General features: G+C 41.9%; 1 protein-coding gene across 2 annotated transcripts in view; it reads left to right on the top strand.

Moving 5' to 3' along the window:
- Trio (trio Rho guanine nucleotide exchange factor) overlaps positions 1-17,992 on the top strand; it is a 339,986-nt gene that overhangs the window by 192,072 nt on the left and 129,922 nt on the right. For both annotated transcript variants that reach the window (XM_058570740.1, XM_058570741.1), the window contains exons 12-15: positions 9,509-9,678; positions 10,720-10,894; positions 14,784-14,979; positions 15,724-15,890. In XM_058570740.1, coding sequence (XP_058426723.1) covers positions 9,509-9,678; positions 10,720-10,894; positions 14,784-14,979; positions 15,724-15,890 — 708 coding nt within the window. The remainder of the gene's footprint in view (positions 1-9,508; positions 9,679-10,719; positions 10,895-14,783; positions 14,980-15,723; positions 15,891-17,992) is intronic.

Here is a 17,992-nt window from a genome sequence, read left to right as displayed (position 1 = left end):
GTCCTCATGGTCTTGGTTTGTATGGACAGAGGAGAGGCAGAAAGGTGGAGCACAAGCAGTTACTAACTAGGGTCTTCCCAGGAGTTCCAGGACAGCTTCACATCTCCAGTCAAGCAAGGCTTAGAGAGAGTGACAAGGCCTTTTTTGGTTTTGTTATAATTTGTTTGCCTTCTCTTCCTTTTTAAAAAGCTCAGAACTCAGAAGAGAAGATCAAGAAACAGTTGGTCTTTCTGCCTGAGACCACTGGTGCTAGTGGCTGCATCAAAACACCCACTCTCTTGACCCCTTTGCTTCTTGCTGTCCTCCAGGAGACTTCTTCACATATGGTGTAGAGGAAGCAAAAGACCAAAATGGGCAAAGGTTTTGTAAGAAAAAGTTTGAATGGAGAATTGCAGGTGTCTCTAATTAGTGAATTTAGGTCTAAGTGAATTTAGGTCTCTGTTTCCAGACAGATTAGATCCCTGGTATTGAAAGAACCGGATAATTAGGTCTCCAAACTGGGTCTGCTGATCTTTATGGAACTGTGTACAGAGACTTAAGAGGCTGCAAACATAGTTGTGATTTTTTTAAGAAGGGAGATTTTATACATTTTCTCAGGTTGAAGTTAACCCTGGACAGAGTTGTAGAGAGTAGAGGAAGGAGTGAATGAACCCCTGATAGCTTGCTAACTTTGTTTTGTTCTTCACTACGTTTCTGTTTGGATGCAGGGCACATGGTAGAGTTAGTGGGTAGGCTTTTAGCCAGGCCTTTCAACACTTAAATTTGTAGACAAGACAGCTAACTGGGGCGGTTTGTTAGGACAATGACTCAAGAGTCTGTTGAATGGCTGTAAAAAGAATCAGCTGAGTATGTCAGCCCAAGACCAAGACACTCCTTCTCTTCCATTCTGCTCTCCATGTGGAAGATGCCAGAAACGTTTCCGATAGTGAGATGTGACTCATACCCAGCATGTGAAAAAGGAAACAGTTTCTAGCCCAAAGCCACAGTGGACTGTACTTATTAACAAAGGTGGTAATGGAAGATGATGGACCAGTCTTCTTGAAGTTCAGCAGACAGACTGGCTTATCTCCTCATGCCACTTTCTATCTGAGGAAAAAGACTTCTCAGTGGGATCTTTGAACTAATACCACCTACCCTCTTCATGCGTGCATAACATCTAAAGAGATTGCTTATCTGAATTTGAGCATCCTGAAAACTTCATTGTGTTGTGTTGAGAACTATTTATTTTGTTTTGAGAACAGAATTGGTGCCATAGCAGAAATAATTGTTGCTGCATTAAAACCCTTGCATGTGGAACTGTCGGTGCGGGAGTTGTTATCAGATGGTGTCAGCAGGGCTGGAGGAAATGTCCAATGTCATTGGCAGATCTCTGGACCCACACAGAAAGTCTGTGAGTGGTTGGACTGATGTGGAAGGAGTGTACAGTTGATAAGGATCTGCTAGATGTCGGACTTCAGAATTAGGACTCAACCAATTTCAGAAGGAATAAGTCAAAATCTGTCATAGGAGTTTCACCCATGGATCTTAATATGCGAGTCTGTTTTGAATCAGAACAGAATTGGGTATTGCATAGGTGGCAGCTGTATGTGTTTAACAAGAAAATGATCTTACACATGTTACACATCTTACTGTTGTGTAAGCTCACACAAGAGTGGGGGGGTTGGTGGGGGGGGGGGACAGACACCAGTGGTAGCAGCTTGCACTCTGGCTCCTGTTTGGGTTGTGGGTATTTTGTTCAGTTCTTCAGTTCCCACTTTGAGAGCAGAGCATGTTCTGAGGAGAGTGAGCTGGTGTCAGAAGAGGTGTAAGTCATGCTGCTGCAGCAAACCTCAAGGAATAAAATATTAGCCCAGGGAAAAGTCAAGCAGTGAGAGTGTGCACCGTGTTCAGAGACTTGCATACTTGTCATGGCAAGGAAGAATTGCACTTCACCTAGCTGCAGACTATTTCAGGGGGACAGTGGTCAGTCTCTAGATGACCTAGAGTGAGGAGGAACTTTTCCCAAACTTGACACTCCCAGTTGCCAACGCAGAGAGTGTATCTAATCTGTTGGTGAGACGGAAAGAAATCTAAAAAATTAAAATAAAAATCCCTAATGTCAAATTTGACATTAGTAGAACTGGGCTTGATGTCATGTCTGGGTAGTTGAAGTCCCACTGGTCCACACTGATTGTTAACTCTGTGTCAGTCACTTGGCATTTTGTGTGCCTGGCTGGGCAAGGTTTTCATATCACAGGTGCTTCACCTTATTCTCATGTGTCTCTGGGGGCATCCGCCCTCCGGGACTGAGGAAAGAGACTGTCCGTGCACTTTCTCCTCTCACATGTATAGATGCCCAGAACACGCTTCTGGTTTTCTCCTTGTTTCCTCCTCTTACATACATTTGAATTGATATTACTTCATGATGTTGACTTTGATTTGCCCTCTATTCCCATCCCTACCCCATACATCCTTTATACATTTTCTTTCAGCATATTAAGGGATCTTTTATCCCACCCAAGAATAGAAAGGCACTCCTCAAACTCCTGCAATTCAAGGCAGTAGGCGTGTGCTCCTAAAGCACAGTTCATTATTTCAGACAGAAGAATGTTCTGTACGTGGTAGGAACAGTTCTCTTTTTATCCCTGTGTCTTATACCTGAAACAGAATCACATTTTATGTGCATAATGGTTGCCCTCTGAAATTGCACCTGCAAGTTGCCATTTAAACTGCCCACTTCTGCTTTTAACTTTCAGCAGCTCTGGGAAGCCATGGCTATGATGTGTCCTTTGCTGCTTTACAGCTTGCCAGTGCACTTGGTACCCATGTGATTGTCTTTTTCAAAAACAAGAGTGGGGTGGGGGGTGGTGGGGAGGGACAGACACCAGTGGTAGCAGCTTCTGTGTACCAAATTCTTGTGTGAGAAACCACTTTCAGACCTCTCTGGTAATCTCATTGGGTTCTCAAACTGGCTTTGCGAGTTAGTGAAGATGTAGACAGTAAAATGATCCTATTTTTTTTTTTTAATTTTTTATTGTTGGCTGTTCAAAACATTACATAGTTCTTGATATATCATATTTCACAATTTGATTCAAGTGGGTTATGAGCTCCCATTTTTACCCCATATACAGATTGCAGAATCACATCAGTTACACATCCATTGATTTACATATTGCCATACTAGTGTCTGTTGTATTCTGCTGCCTTTCCTATCCTCTACTATCCCCATTTCCCTCCCCTCCCCTCCCCTCCCCTCTTCTCTCTCTGCTCCCTCTACTGACATTCGTTTGTCCCCCTTATATTATTTTTCCCCTTCCCCTCACTTCCTCTTGTATGTACTTTTGTATAACTCTGAGGGTCTCCTTCCATTTCCATGCATTTTCCCTTCTATCTCCCTTTCCCTCCCACCTCTCATCCCTGTTTAATGTTAATCTTCTTCTCATGCTCTTCGACCCTACTCTGTTCTTAGTTACTCTCCTTATATCAAAGAAGACATTTGGCATTTGTTTTTTAGGGATTGGCTAGCTTCACTTAGCATAATCTGCTCTAATGCCATCCATTTCCCTGTAAATTCTATGATTTTGTCATTTTTTAATGCAGAGTAATACTCCATTGTGTATAAATGCCACATAGGACACCCATAGCACAAAAGTTAATAACTAGAATCAACAAATGGGACTTACTCAAACTAAAAAGTTTTTTCTCAGCAAAAGAAACAATAAGAGAGGTAAATAGAGAGCCTACATCCTGGGAACAAATCTTTACTCCTCACACTTCAGATAGAGCCCTAATATCCAGAGTATACAAAGAACTCAAAAAATTAGACAATAAGAGAACAAACAACCCAATCAACAAATGGGCCAAGGACCTGAACAGACACTTCTCAGAGGAGGACATACAATCAATCAACAAGTACATGAAAAAATGCTCACCATCTCTAGAAGTCAGAGAAATGCAAATCAAAACCACCCTAAGATACCATCTCACTCCAGTTAGATTGGCAGCCATTATGAAGTCAAACAACAACAAGTGCTGGAGAGGATGTGGGGAAAAGGGTACACTTGTACATTGCTGGTGGGACTGCAGATTGGTGCAGCCAATTTGGAAAGCAGTATGGAGATTTCTTGGAAAGCTGGGAATGGAGCCACCATTTGAACCAGCTATTCCCCTTCTCGGTCTATTCCCTAAAGACCTAAAAAGAGCATGCTACAGGGACACTGCTACATCGATGTTCATAGCAGCACAATTCACAATAGCTAGACTGTGGAACCAACCTAGATGCCCTTCAATGGATGAATGGATAAAATGATCCTATTTTATAGATGAGAGGAGGTAGAGTGCTCTAAGGATTTTCTCTGGGTCACACTTGGGATAAAGGACTGCAGCTGGTGTGTTGTACCCTCCTTCTGTGCCCCAACTCCTAAACAACTTGAAGCCTGTATTCACATGTGCCAGCTGTTGACCCACCTGGGAACACCTGGGGTTACAGTAACCTCCAGGTCTCAGGGCTCCAATCCCACCATCCACTTAATCACCTGAAAGTCTTGTCCTTTCTCAAGATGCCCTGCCCAGGTTCCTCTAGGAGCCCTCCATGGTGTGGGCTCCCCTCCAATTAGTGAAGAAAGGGCCTTTTCTTCTTGAGGTGAGACTTTTTCTGATTTCTTTCAAGCAGAGTTGCAAGGCCCACAGACACCAGTGAAGAAGAGGCCGAGGAAGGGCATGTACCTGGATCAGACTCAGTGTGATGCTAGGAGTCTTCCCATATCTTCGTCACAGAGGTTTTCTCCATAGAACCTCATGTCTGTCCCCAGCCCATCCTTCCCCTTGTATCCTGGTCCATGAGCCAGGTCTGTACACGTGTGCATTCCAGTCTGAGTTCAAGTTCACTTCCACAGAACTTCTGCCCTGGCTTGTGAATTCCTTGGACATTAGTCTGCACTGGAGAGATAATCAAGCACTCTTTACATTTTTAGCCTCTAGGGGGCAGCATTACTTAAGCCTGTGATTTGTCCTCCCATCTTTTTTAAAATTTCAAGACATGGTCTCACTAAATTGCCCAGGTTGCCTCAGCAGAACCAGGGTTACAGGAATGCACCACAGCATCCAGCTTTAACCCATGGTTCAAAGTAGAAAACCAGGTTGCTATGCACTCAGGGTGCGACTCTCTTCTTGCTACTGGATAAAGGTATATCTATTTTATTATAATTAACAACTTGCACAGAAGTGCATTTTTTTTTCACCCTTAGGAAATGTGTGTTAAGAATGTTGCAGGCATCCTGGAGACTTTTCCTGATTTCTTTATTCTGGGGTATTTTAGGCATCCTGTATCATTTTAAAAACTTAAAATAGACTTTACTTGAATCATGCCGCATAATGATGTGTATCAGTGCATCCTCAATTGACATTAGGAAGGACCTTTCTCTAAGACGTTTTAAATCCAAGTTGAGTGAGAATATTTCCTGTGGAACTAGACATAAAAATTCTAAAGGGGCAAAGGACTTTTAGGAATTCAGCATTATGGTTTTAAACACAGCCTTGCTCCCTCTATCTCATTTAATTTCATTTTCCTTAACTTTGCAATCCCAGGATGAGTTCTCCTCTGTAGCATTAGCCCTTTCTGGTTTCACTGGTGGGCCAGGTAGAGTGAGCCCATTGCACCAGGGACACACATTGAAGCACCCAGGCTCACATAGGGGGGATGCTGGTTGTTGTTGATCAGGTGGAAGGACAATGGTTTGACCCCCCACCTACTCATGACACTTCCCCTGGATTTGAGAGGAAGCAATTTCTATGGAATCTGACAGACTATTCTAGTACCTTTGTCTCATACTATATTATTTTTAGGAGTAAAAAGATTTAAATGTGTGATGGTGTTAAATTTACCATGTTAAGTGACATATCTTGAACATTTAATAGGAACCTGGATATGTTCTGAAAACTGTCTAGAGAAAGAAGATTTTAAAATTTTGTGATTTTTCTTATGAAAAGATTTTTCTTGTAAAGTAATAGTAGCTAGCGTTTACTTATTTCTTTATACGTATCATCTTATTTAATCTACCAGGTCTCTCTATTTAAGGTCAGGATTTGAATTCATATATTTGGCTTCAGAACCTACATTCTTCTTAGGGGAAGAGTTTTATCCTAATTATCATTACAGCAGAAACATTAATCGATGCTATCGCAGTGACATTATGTAGAAGCATACCCACACGTCATGTACCAGGCCAGTTCTAAGCCACTTTTTATATTCTCTTTACCCATGTATAAAAGAGAGACTTGTTAAAATGTGTCATAAACTAAAGGGTATTTTTGGTAGCATTTGTTGGAGAAGAGAATATTGCAGGCTCTCCAACCCAGACAGGCACTCTGCCTACCTGCCCCACACATCGGGTCCTTGAGTTAAGTCACAGTGATTCTGAGGAGAGGCTGCTGAGATCCCAGAGTAACCTAATTGGCCCAAAGTTTTTTTTGTTTTTTTTTTTTTTTTTGATCAAATCTTGTCTGAGACCCCTGAGATTCACACAGCTCCTGGGACATTAGTGCACGAAGGACATTAGCCACTGTCAGGGAGAGGGCTCAACACATCAGTGGCCTTGATTCATAGCTGGGAGCTCCAGGGACATTTCCTTTCCTAGGTTCATGTATGTAGTAACAGGGTTGGGAGCAGCTTCAGTGAGGCAAATGCATTCAGGTGAGATTTTGAAAAACGAGAGTTAAGTAAGTGGTTCATTTCCTTTTTCAGCGGAATAAACACAGTTGCAGAAGGCCACTTTTTCATAAATGTCCCTCTTGGAAAGGTGAGTGGCCATGTGTTCCAGGGTTCTCTTCATTGGGAGCCCATAGACAACTTCAGTGTATGGCCTGTCACCTGTTCCACCCTGCCCCTGCATGTGGAAGGACCTTCTTAAGTAGAAAAGTCCTCTAGTTAGACAAACTGTCATGGTTGTTTTGGGTTAAATATTTTAACTCTTTCAATAAAATAATGCAAATTTGTTTTGATAAATTACTTATTGCTCAGAGTAAACTAATTGGCCCAAAGTTGGGTTTTTTGTTTTTTTTTTTTAATCGAATCTTGTCTATTTAGTTAATTCGACTCCATCCTTCTAATGAGGACAATTAACATGTGTCCAGAGCACTGCTGTTTACACAGGATGCTTCTGCTGCAACCTTTTCTACTTGGTTCTCTTACTGACTCTTTGAAGTGGCATCCAGGTGGTATTTGTACCGGCAAACTGAGTCTCAGAGAAATTGAGTGGTTCTCTCAGGTCAGAGCTATGCTTGGTCAAAGCATTCCTTAAGTCTAGATTGCCTTACTCCAAATCTCACAGTATTGTATCTAGTGCCTAAGACCACTGTGGTACTGCAGTATAATGGCATACAACATGATTTACAGCAACTGGAAATGTTTTCTGTGGAAAATGTTAGAGCAAATGGGAAGATATCTATAGTACAAAATTGATGTTTTAAACTTTTCTCTATTAAAAATGGAAGTCAGATTCTGTATGCAAATTGAAAGTATCACTAGATGGTTTTCAGCTGATGTGTTTCCTAATAAAAGACCTCTTTAAAGCTTTCCCTGAACATGCTGTCACTAGTCATTAGGGAACTGTAGCTCTAAAACACAGAGAAATACCACTCATCTAGAATAGCTAAAGTAAGATCAGCAACCCCAGGTGAGGAGGAAGAGGAGTGAGAACTCCTCTGCGCTGCTGGTGGGAATGTAAGCACGGTGCACCATTTTGGAAATGTTTGTCCGTTTCTTTAAAATAAAACAAATACCTGCCATTTGACCCAGCCATTCTACACCTAGATATTTACGTAAAGGAAAGCAAAGCATAAGTTCTTGAGCTGGGGATGTGGCTCAAGTAGTAACGTGCTCACCTGGCATGCTTGGGACGCTGGGTTCAATCCTTAGCACCACATAAAAATAAAATAAAGATGTTGTATCCACCGAAAACTAAAAAATAAATATTAAAAAAATTTCTCTCTCTCTCTCTCTTTCTCTCTCTCCTCCCTCCCCCCTCCTCTCTCTCTCTCTCTTAAAAAAAAAAAAAAGCATAAGTTCTAACAAAAACTGTATACAAATGTTTTTAGTACCTTTTTTTGTAATGGAAATAATCCAAATGTCCATAAAGAGATGAATAGGTAAATTGTGGTAGGTACATATAAGGAAATGCTATGTAACAATTAAAAAATCATGAGCTTTTGGTACACACAGTAGTATGGATGAGTTTCAGAGGAACTGAATGAAAGAAGCAAGACAAAGAAAAAAAAAAGAATACATACTGTGCAATTCCATTTCTATACTTTTTTTTTTTAACAGAATGCAAGCTAATCTGTAGTGGCTAAAGCAGATAAGTGATTGCCAGAGAGGGAGAATAACAAAGGGCATGAGACAACTTTAAGAGGTGTAGACGTGTCAAAATTCTCTACATGGGCACTTTAAATTCATGAAGTTTCCCTGTGTCAGTCATGTCTCAGTAGAGCTGTTTTATAAAAGAGATTAGCTTGGAAACAAAAGACTCTGTGACTGCAGTTTTGCAGGAGCAGTTTTGACCTGTGAGCCCAGAGGTGGCAGCCACTGGCAGGGTGATCTCTTTGACCTGACCTTTCTGCAGCTGAGGTGGCTGGCCGACAGTGTGAAGCATCCCTGAGGAAGCTGGAAGTATCCTCATGGAGACAACACTGCCAAGCCACCAGAGCCTGTTCAGTTTAATTAATTGCCTGTTTTATTTCCTGGAATGGTCCCCTAGAGATCTGAAGGGTCTAATGGCCTCCAGGAAGTAGCCATGCCCATCCCCTTCTCCCACCAGGCCTGCAGTCATTCTGGCTGCTCTTGTTCTCAAGTGTCTTTACTCATCCAGGTCCCTGGTGGTGTGTTTAGTGGCACTAGCAATGAGGGCGTGCCTTCAGTGTGCACTCCCTGGGCTCCCAGGGAAGGGTAACCTCTGACCCCAAGCCTGGGGGCTTGGACTGGGTGTGTCACATCCCAGTCCCACCAGACCTGGTGGTGAGTTCATGTTACCACATTGCTTCCTCCTAAGGAACGTGAAGCACCTATCTCTGAGCATAGCTTAATAATTAATAACGGTGTATAATGCCTTTGCTAAAAATAAAACTGCCTGTCTGCTAGCAGAATGTTGTCAAAGAATGCCTCTGTGACCAGCAGACGTTACTGTTGTCAGAGGGAATCTTTTTGGATCTCCAGCATGCTCCAGCTGGAGCCTTGGAAGAATGGGAATGAGTGGCTTCCCTTCCCTTTCCTTTTGCTCTTTTGTGACAGTGCCTTCCGCCTCACTGCCTGTTTATTTTTCTCCCCTCAGCGGTGGCGTACTGCTTTTTCTGTGCGTGTGTGTTCCGCTGGCGTTGGACCTTTTGGGATGCATCTCCCTCCCTCCCTCCCTTGCTGCCTCCCTTCCTTCCTTTCCTCCCTGTCTCTCTGGGAGCAGCCTGTCACAGTTCCCCTCGCGTGTCTGCGCGTGGCCTGGTGTCTGCGCGCTGCTGCTCACCGTGTCCCTTGTGCCCCCAGCTGTGGACGTGGCTGGAGGAGTTGCAGAAGGAGCTGCTGGACGACGTGTATGCTGAGTCCGTGGAAGCCGTGCAGGAGCTCATCAAGCGCTTCGGCCAGCAGCAGCAGACCACGCTGCAGGTGACGGTCAACGTGATCAAGGAAGGGGAGGACCTCATTCAGCAGCTGAGGTGGGCCCGCACCCCTTGCCTGTCAGACACAGATGTCCAAGTCCTGCCAAGGATTTCCCTCCTCCTGTATTTTTTTGAATAATTAGCTCTAATTCTGTAATTCTCCCCAGCTGAGTAGAGAACAGATGCCATCTATAAATTCAAAGGGGAGCACCGGCTCTCTTCTCTCTTCATTTTTCTCTCCCTTTCTTTTCTTCCCTGTAAAGTTTTTTAATTCCATAATTTTTCTCATTGCAACCTTGACTAGTAATCCTCAGAATTTATCTTTTATTAGTATTTTCTCTTAATATCTAACTAGAAATTACTGACGTTTCTTTCTAAATAGATAATCTGAACCTCCTAGAATAATGTCCTAGGGCCCCCAGGGACCTGCCTCCGCATTGGCTGATATCCGTCTTTCACACTGCAGGCAAGCAGATCTGGGCATGGTGGGACACTCAGCCTTCAGTCCTCCCCTTGGCAAGAGGCAGTGCAGCGTTGGTTATGTTTCCTTGTGAAGCAAATTTGCAAATAATTTTTATTAGGTTGTAAGGACTACTTACCTAAGTTTAATACCCCCCATGTATCACCTGGAGGAGGATGGATGAAATTGTTGATGGATAACCATCCATGATGTCCTCTTTGCTGAGAGTTAGTCAAAAGTTACTCACTAACAGTCTGATTGCTTTAAAGGTTAACTCTCACAAGTGATGTGACTCTGTCACTGTACTAAACAGGTTTCATTGTTCTCTCTTTTTAAGGAGAGAAGTGGCTAAAAATAAAACTCTAACAAAGTAATTTTCTGTGATTATGAGACTTCTAATGAAAGTGACTTGGAGAACATGCCAGAGAAGTTCTGCAGCATGTCCTCAGGGAAGGAACCTAATGTTGTTTTGCAGAAGAGGCAGTGTCTTCCATTTTCTGAGACAAAGTCCAGCTTCCTGCCAGCTTTCTTTCCCCTGAATATTTGAGTTGCTGGATCTGGTGTCTAACAATGTGAGACTTTCTCATTCAATTCCTGTGTGTGTTGTTAAAATCCCATTCCCTCCCATCCCCTCACAGGGACTCTGCCATCTCCAGTAACAAGACCCCCCATAACAGCTCCATCAACCACATCGAGACGGTGCTGCAGCAGCTGGACGAGGCCCAGTCACAGATGGAGGAACTCTTCCAGGAGCGCAAGATCAAGCTTGAGCTCTTCCTGCAGCTGCGCATATTTGAGAGGGATGCCATCGATGTGAGTGTCCTCCACCCCCTGCCTTCCTGTCCTGTGAGAGCCCAGAGCCCTGGTTTCCCTCCTCTTCCCTGTCCCGGTTCCTGCCCTGTGTCCTGTCCTACTCCCCCAGCTTCCACTCCAGAAGGGCAGAGCTGGAAGGAAGTTCCTGGAGACATTGACAACTTCCTCATTTGACCCTGGGAGGCTAGGGGCTCAGCTCTGGCTTCTGGGGTTGGAGAGTGTATTGGGAGCAGATAAGGAAGAGCCAGGGACACAGCTCAGTTGGCAGAAGCAGAGCAAGCTAGTGTTGGGAGGGGAATAGAAGGTAGCACTCTTAAAAACAGTGAGACCTCCTTGTCCGGGTATGTGGCCGCTGATTTGACAGCTTAGGGTTGATACCCTCTGTCTTCCTTTTCTGCCCCACTTTCTTCTCCTCTGACTCTTCTCTTCCTTTCTCTCCCACCGCCCCCATCCCCACCAACAATCTTCTCCTCCTAGAGTAGGAGTACTCCTAAGCCTGTGCATTTTAGATGGTAGGAAACTCAGTTTGTATTTCCTCATAGAGGTACCCTCAGATTCTCTATGATTCATACCTGAAAATGGACTTTTGCACCTTATATGTGAACAAGAGAAATAGATACAGGCTCCTTTTATCTTTCTTCAACAAAAAGAGGGGTGGTTCTGAATTCTTGGTGAGACAGATCTTTTCTTTTGAGCTTAACCCAGTCAAGCAGAAGTAACTGTTTTAAGTGGATGAGACTGAACTGCCTGAGAAGCACGCGGAGGAACCAGAATACCCTGTGCCTTCAGCTCAAGCTAATTTCCAGCTGTGGACTGCTTCTGGCCCATCTGTGGGCTGCCCACGTGGCAGTTCTGTATGTGGTGGGGCGTGGTCTCACAGGTGCCTATGTGGACTGCTTGTCCAAGCCTCCTGCACTTTGATTAAAGAAGCACCTTCTCAGCTCCTCTTGTTGCTGTTGTCAGCTAAAAACAAGGAGTTAAACTCTAACTACTGTGTTGGCTCAGCCTGCTCAAGAGCTTACTACGTCTCAATCTCTAGGTGGACAGGAAACCATGCAGAGAAGCGGCACTCTGGCATCACCCAACAGGCCCACACACAGCCTGGCCTGCCCTGGGTAGAGGTGGCGGCACCGTGTGCAGAGATGGAGCAAGCTTCATTTCCTCTCTAGCTCCTTTGAAACTTACGTGCTTATTGAATTTTTTCAGTTAACAAACACAAATCAATCAAAAGTATTAATTTTTTTTCTTCTAAGACATTTTGATATTTGAAAAAAAGATTTTGATTTCATTTGCATTAATGCTTCCTGAAAGAAGGAAAAAAGGGGCTTTTTTATTATATTTCCACTTTCACTGAACCAAATTAGGAAATATAAACCTATATTTTCCCCACACTGAAGCCACAAAATGACATTTTCCCTAGATAAAGCCAGTGATAAAGCACCCTGGGTGAGTGCATTCCTGAGCTGAGGAAATTAACCTGCAGTTAAGTCTCAGGCCATTGTCAGAAATGGTTTAAAAGCTTTTCAGAGATCGTGGCCTAAGAATCCCCATGTTCTTTAATGATTCTGAAATTTGAAGCTGTGATCAGTGAGATATGGCTGGTGCTTCTTCTATCTTCTGGAAAGATCCCTCTCTTCTAACTGCTCTCAGAAGCACAGAGTTACTTTTGTGGTAGAAAGTCTTCTCTTACTTGGTTAATTTAAAAAAATCTTTCCTAGCTTCTGTCCTTTGGCTAGGATAGCATCTGCATCTCACAATGCACTAAGGCTTTCAATAAATTTGTGGAATCCTCTTTAGAATATTGGTTTCTAAGTCTGCACATGTTCCAAATAAGATCTGCTTTGTTGATCTAAAAAGAACAACAAAATCAGAAACACAGCATCCTGTGACAGTTATGAAGACGGTCAAAATTATGGGTAAATTTAGGGAGAGAAACGTAGACTAACTACAGATTCCGAGAAGCATTTTAAAAATTATTTTGTAAAGAATCGGTGTTCAGAACCTGACTTCCTCTTTCTGGAGTTTTGTTGTTGCCACAGTTTCTTTTCTTTGCTGTGCGGTTAACAAGCTATAATGTTCATCACTGGGACAGGACCTTTTACTGATGATCCTTTGATCATGAGCATCCTTGCAATTTCTTTGTGCTCAGTGAGGATTTTTAGATGCTGCTAGCTTAGCACATTGATCTTTGTTTATTATCCATTGCTTGAGTGCTTTTGGAGCCTGATGTGGTCTCCCTGAGACATTATTGTGAGGCTGGCTCACCCACCATACCTAAGTCTCTTCTTCCCCTTCCAGGGTCAGAAAACAAACATTAAGAAAGAAAAATCCCACCTAGAGTAGACATAAAGATTAAAGTTATGGTGATTTGTTTTTTCTTTTTAAGAATATTTTTTCTCACTTTTTTCATAGTTTATATCTAATTTGGCATTATTTGAATTATGAATTTTGTAGAAGAGTACAATGTAATAATACAATGTAAATGTATTGTGTGTATGTTTCAGTAATAAAAGAATAAACTAGGAAGAGTTGTGCTGTAAGAGTTTTGAGAACCCTTTTTATTGCCTCTGTTCTCTCCTACATAGATTTTTATGTAAACTTTTGCTTTCTCAAAGTTTCAAACTAATTTGGTTAATACTCATGTGGATAAATAGAAATTGTTAACAATTTGATAACAGTTTCCTAATTCCATGGGCATTGTTACTCCACTGAAATGTCCAATATTATACTCCTTCACAACATGTTCTTCCTCTTTGGAGGATTTTATAATTTTTAGTCTTAATTTTTAAAAAATCATATTATGAAGGTTTTCAAACCTGTACAAAAGTAGAGAAGATAGTATAGTGAAACACTAAATGCCTGTCCTCCAAATTCAAGATTTCACCACCCTTGTTTTAAATGTCCCTCTTTTCTTTTTTCTAAAGTATTTCAGAGAAAGTCTGCCTGCTTATCAGTTTACTCTCAAGACTTTCTTAAGGATCTCTAAAAATAAGGTTATATTCTTACACCCTCCCACGACGCACTAAACATCTTGCCCACTGAGCAGTCATTTCTTACCATCTTCTAATACCCAGCACATATTCAGATTTACATAGGGGCCTCAGTTAGGGAGGGGGCATAGGGATCATTTCCTGCATTTGATGCTTAGTTTCTTAATCTACAGTCAACTCTCCTGTGCTCCTCCTGGATTTTGTAAATTTTTTATTATTTTTTTCATTCCATGACTTTTTGATTGCCATGGGTCAGTTGTAAAAGGAACCAAGGTCCCACATTCTTTTTTTTTTTCCTTGCTTGACTTCTTTTAAGTTAAATTGTTTCCTTTCCCTGGTATTTCCTCTAAACTTAGACATCAGATACAAAGGCCTGGTTAAACTCTGGTTCTGTTTTGTGCAAGTACACTGCGGAGGTGTCACATCACAGGTCTCCCATGAGAAAGCATGTCATATTTGTCTTGTTTCTTCAGGGATGCTGGACTGGTCTGCAATTCAGGCAGTGGGTCCTGATCCTCCATTTTTAAATGACCCCCTCAACAATGTTTCATTTATTATTATTATTTAGGGGGATGCTTTGTAGCTCTTTTTCTTTAAACTATACTAGGCATTAATGAAATTTTGTGTATTTAATATTTTTTTTTAATTCAACTGTGGTAATTTTCTTTTTGAACAACTAATTGTTCCACCATTGGCCAGTGTGGGAGCCCCTTCAGTTGACTTTACGATCATTTATTTATTTTTAATTTTCTTAAAAAAAAAAACAGCTTCATTGAGGCATCATCTATATATCACAGAACTTATCTATTTAACAGCTTTTACTTTTGATATAGTGAGATGTGATAGCACATATTTATATTTTTAAGTCTCAGTCTTAAATAAATGCTTTTCTCTTTTAGATCATCTCAGACCTTGAGTCTTGGAATGATGAGCTTTCTCAACAAATGAATGACTTTGACACAGAAGATCTCACAATTGCAGAACAGCGCCTCCAGCACCATGCAGACAAGGCCTTGACCATGAATAACTTGACTTTTGATGTCATTCACCAAGGGCAGGATCTTCTGCAGTATGTCAATGAAGTCCAGGCCTCTGGTAAGAAGACTTATTCCATCCTATACCAATTGTGGTTTCTTTTTATCACCATGGAAATTTAATTTATTTCAATGCAGTGTCTGCAAATTCTGTATCCCTGTTATATGGCTATTATCAATAGTCTGATCTTTAAAAGGAAATGCTTTGCTTTTTTATTTCACATATTATAGTCACATTCAACCATATGGTTAGGAAACTTAACCTGAATAGTATTCTCATGTGTTATTTCAAGAAGCGTGTACTTTAGTGTTACAAAATGATGTGTTTATCTGTGAATGAAATGCAAACCATAAGAAAATATTTTCACATTTTTATTTTTTTCTTAGTTTATATTTTGCCAGCAGATGTCACTATAAGCTCAAAAATGTAACTCTTATATTAGGAACTTACTTGGCAACAATCCTGTATACAATATTATTTGTTTTGCACAAACAAAAAGTAAATTCTTAAAACTGTGTATATTGAGGACAACTACAGAAATCGAAGTTCACACATTCGCAAAGGATGCTGCATGGCCACTGTGTACGATGTAGGAAATAGGTTTAGTTTGATCACCTCTATGTTCTCAGATAACCAGCATGCTGGGAGACTCCCTCTACTGGGTTGGACCCTTCTTCAGCCTGCCCACCAGCACAGCGGTCTGGCTCCAGCAGGCAGGTCATTACAGAGCAGATTGTGCCATCTAACGGGAACAGAAAGTTGAAATGCTAGTTGAGTTCTAGGCTCTCCCTTCAATGTCCACAGGCGTGGAGCTGCTTTGTGATAGAGATGTAGATATGGCAACTCGAGTCCAGGACCTGTTGGAGTTTCTTCATGAAAAGCAGCAGGAGTTGGATTTAGCTGCAGAACAGCACCGGAAGCACCTGGAGCAGTGCGTGCAACTGCGCCATCTACAGGCAGAAGTGAAACAGGTGAGCAAAGGATGAGTTGTGCCAAGATGAGGCTGCCTGGGACCCTTGACAACACAGACAGACAACCTGGGAATTCTGGCCTGTTAATGTGCTCCTCATTAGAACACACTGCCTTAACATATAAGATAATACACCAATATAATATCTAATTGTGAAACTGGAGCCATTGTCCCACACAGCTCTCTATTCTGTAGTAGAAATGGCTTTTCTGCCCAGCAGCTATAGCACTTGAGGGTAACATCCACATGATTGTTTTGTTATTGGTTCTCTCTTGCTTGGAACTCTGAGCACATTGCTTCCTAAGCTAAATAACAGTATTTGCCACTCCCTCAAAATATAGTTATCAGTCTGGACAGGATCACAGTCTGTGTAGGGATAGGACATTTCTTGGATTATCAGGATGCTATAATTCCACATCCTGGGTGGCGTGGCACAAAATGAAAACAGGACACATGGAATTGCTTCAAACCAAATGCCAGTGGGTGTCCCCATTCATGGATTTTGCATTTTATCCCATGGACAAAGGGAGTCTGCTGATAAAAAGCTCAGTGAAGGGGAAATGAGGCTGTGGTGTTCTGGTTTGATTGGAGGAGGACACCTGATGCCTCTGTCCATGAGCAGAATGTGGGGAAGAAACAGGTGGCACTCACACTGGGGCACATGTTCTGTCTCCTTGGAACTGCTCCAAAGTGCTCATTGGTCTGTGTGCCACTATTAGTGTGGGTATTTGAAGCAAAGTATTGTGACCCGCTTATTAAGTGTTTGTTTTTACCAAACACACACACACACACACACACACATACACACACACATTTATTTAAGAAACAAACTAGTATATGCCTTAGCAATTACCTTTGTTTGTAAGAGAAATTAAGAGTGCCTTTAAAAAGGTATTTTCCTGGGGTTGGATATGTAGTTCAGTAATAGAGTGCTTGCCAAGCCTGAATAAGCCCTTGGTTTCATCCCTAGCACTGTAGAAAACAAAACAAATCACAAAGCATTTCTCCCCTCCCCTCACCATATTTTTTCCCAGCAGAGAGTAGATTTCTAATGTTCATTCAGTGACCATACGATACATTAGGCTGAGATTTTGATGATAGGTGGCCTTTCCCTTATGGTTGCCAAATGGCCATCACCTCAACACCCCAAGCACCAGGAATGGGGAAGTATAACAGGAGGTGGCACCTGCACTAGAAAATATTTTTACGAACTCTCCCAGATGCTGCTGCTTTGGTCTCATTGATTTGGTTTTGTCATAGCTGTAAGTAATCTGGGACAGGAGGTGAGAAGTGGTTTTGTTCATTTGTTTATTTTTAATGTTCTCCCAAAATCTGTGGGGATTTTGTTTTGTTTGTTTAAATAAGAGCAGAATTGTTATTGTGTAGGTAACGAGGAGTCTCTGCCCCAAATAACTATCCAGAATGATTTTCCACAGTTTCTGTGGCTTCTGCTGTCAGAACTAGCTTTCTATCTTGTTTGTATGTGAACTTGAGAAGTTCACGGTTTGAGCCTGAGCCTGGTAGTACAACCTAGATCACACTTCGGTTGTTGTGCCACTTATTAGCACTAACATTAAGTTGGAAAATAGATTAGTGAAATAAATCATTTCCCCTTATCAAGCAGTTTGCCAATTTTGTGTGTTCATTAGGAATGAAAGAACCTGAAAGGGAATGAAAATACTTCTTTTGATCATCGGGATTCTTTGTGTCCGTAAGATTTCTAATATGTGGTCCTCAAACTGTTTTTTTTTTTTTTTTAAATTTTGGTGGGATGCTGGGTAATGAACCCAGGGATGCTTTACCACTGAGCCACATCCCCATCCCTTTTAATTTTCGTTTTGAGACAGGGTCTCACTAAGCTGCTGAGGCTAGCCTTGAACTTGTGATTTTCCTGCCCTCACCTCCCAAATCACTTGCACCACTGCACCAGCTCCTCAAACTATGCTGACTTTTGTTCTCATGCAACACACTGTCTCTCCACCATTCTGTATTAAAAATAATAAAGTTGTAGCTCTTGGGATCAGGTGCCAATGAAGGCTGTTGGGCTATGCCAGTAGGATATTAAAAACAACCAGAACTTCATCCCTGCCAAGAACCTCTTGA

This window comes from Marmota monax, unplaced genomic scaffold (genome assembly GCF_021218885.2).
Source record: "Marmota monax isolate L192 unplaced genomic scaffold, Marmota_monax_Labrador192_F-V1.1 WCK01_AAM20220418_F8-fsc00120, whole genome shotgun sequence".
NCBI lineage: Eukaryota > Metazoa > Chordata > Mammalia > Rodentia > Sciuridae > Marmota > Marmota monax.
This window is presented reverse-complemented; position numbering and strand designations above follow the sequence as displayed.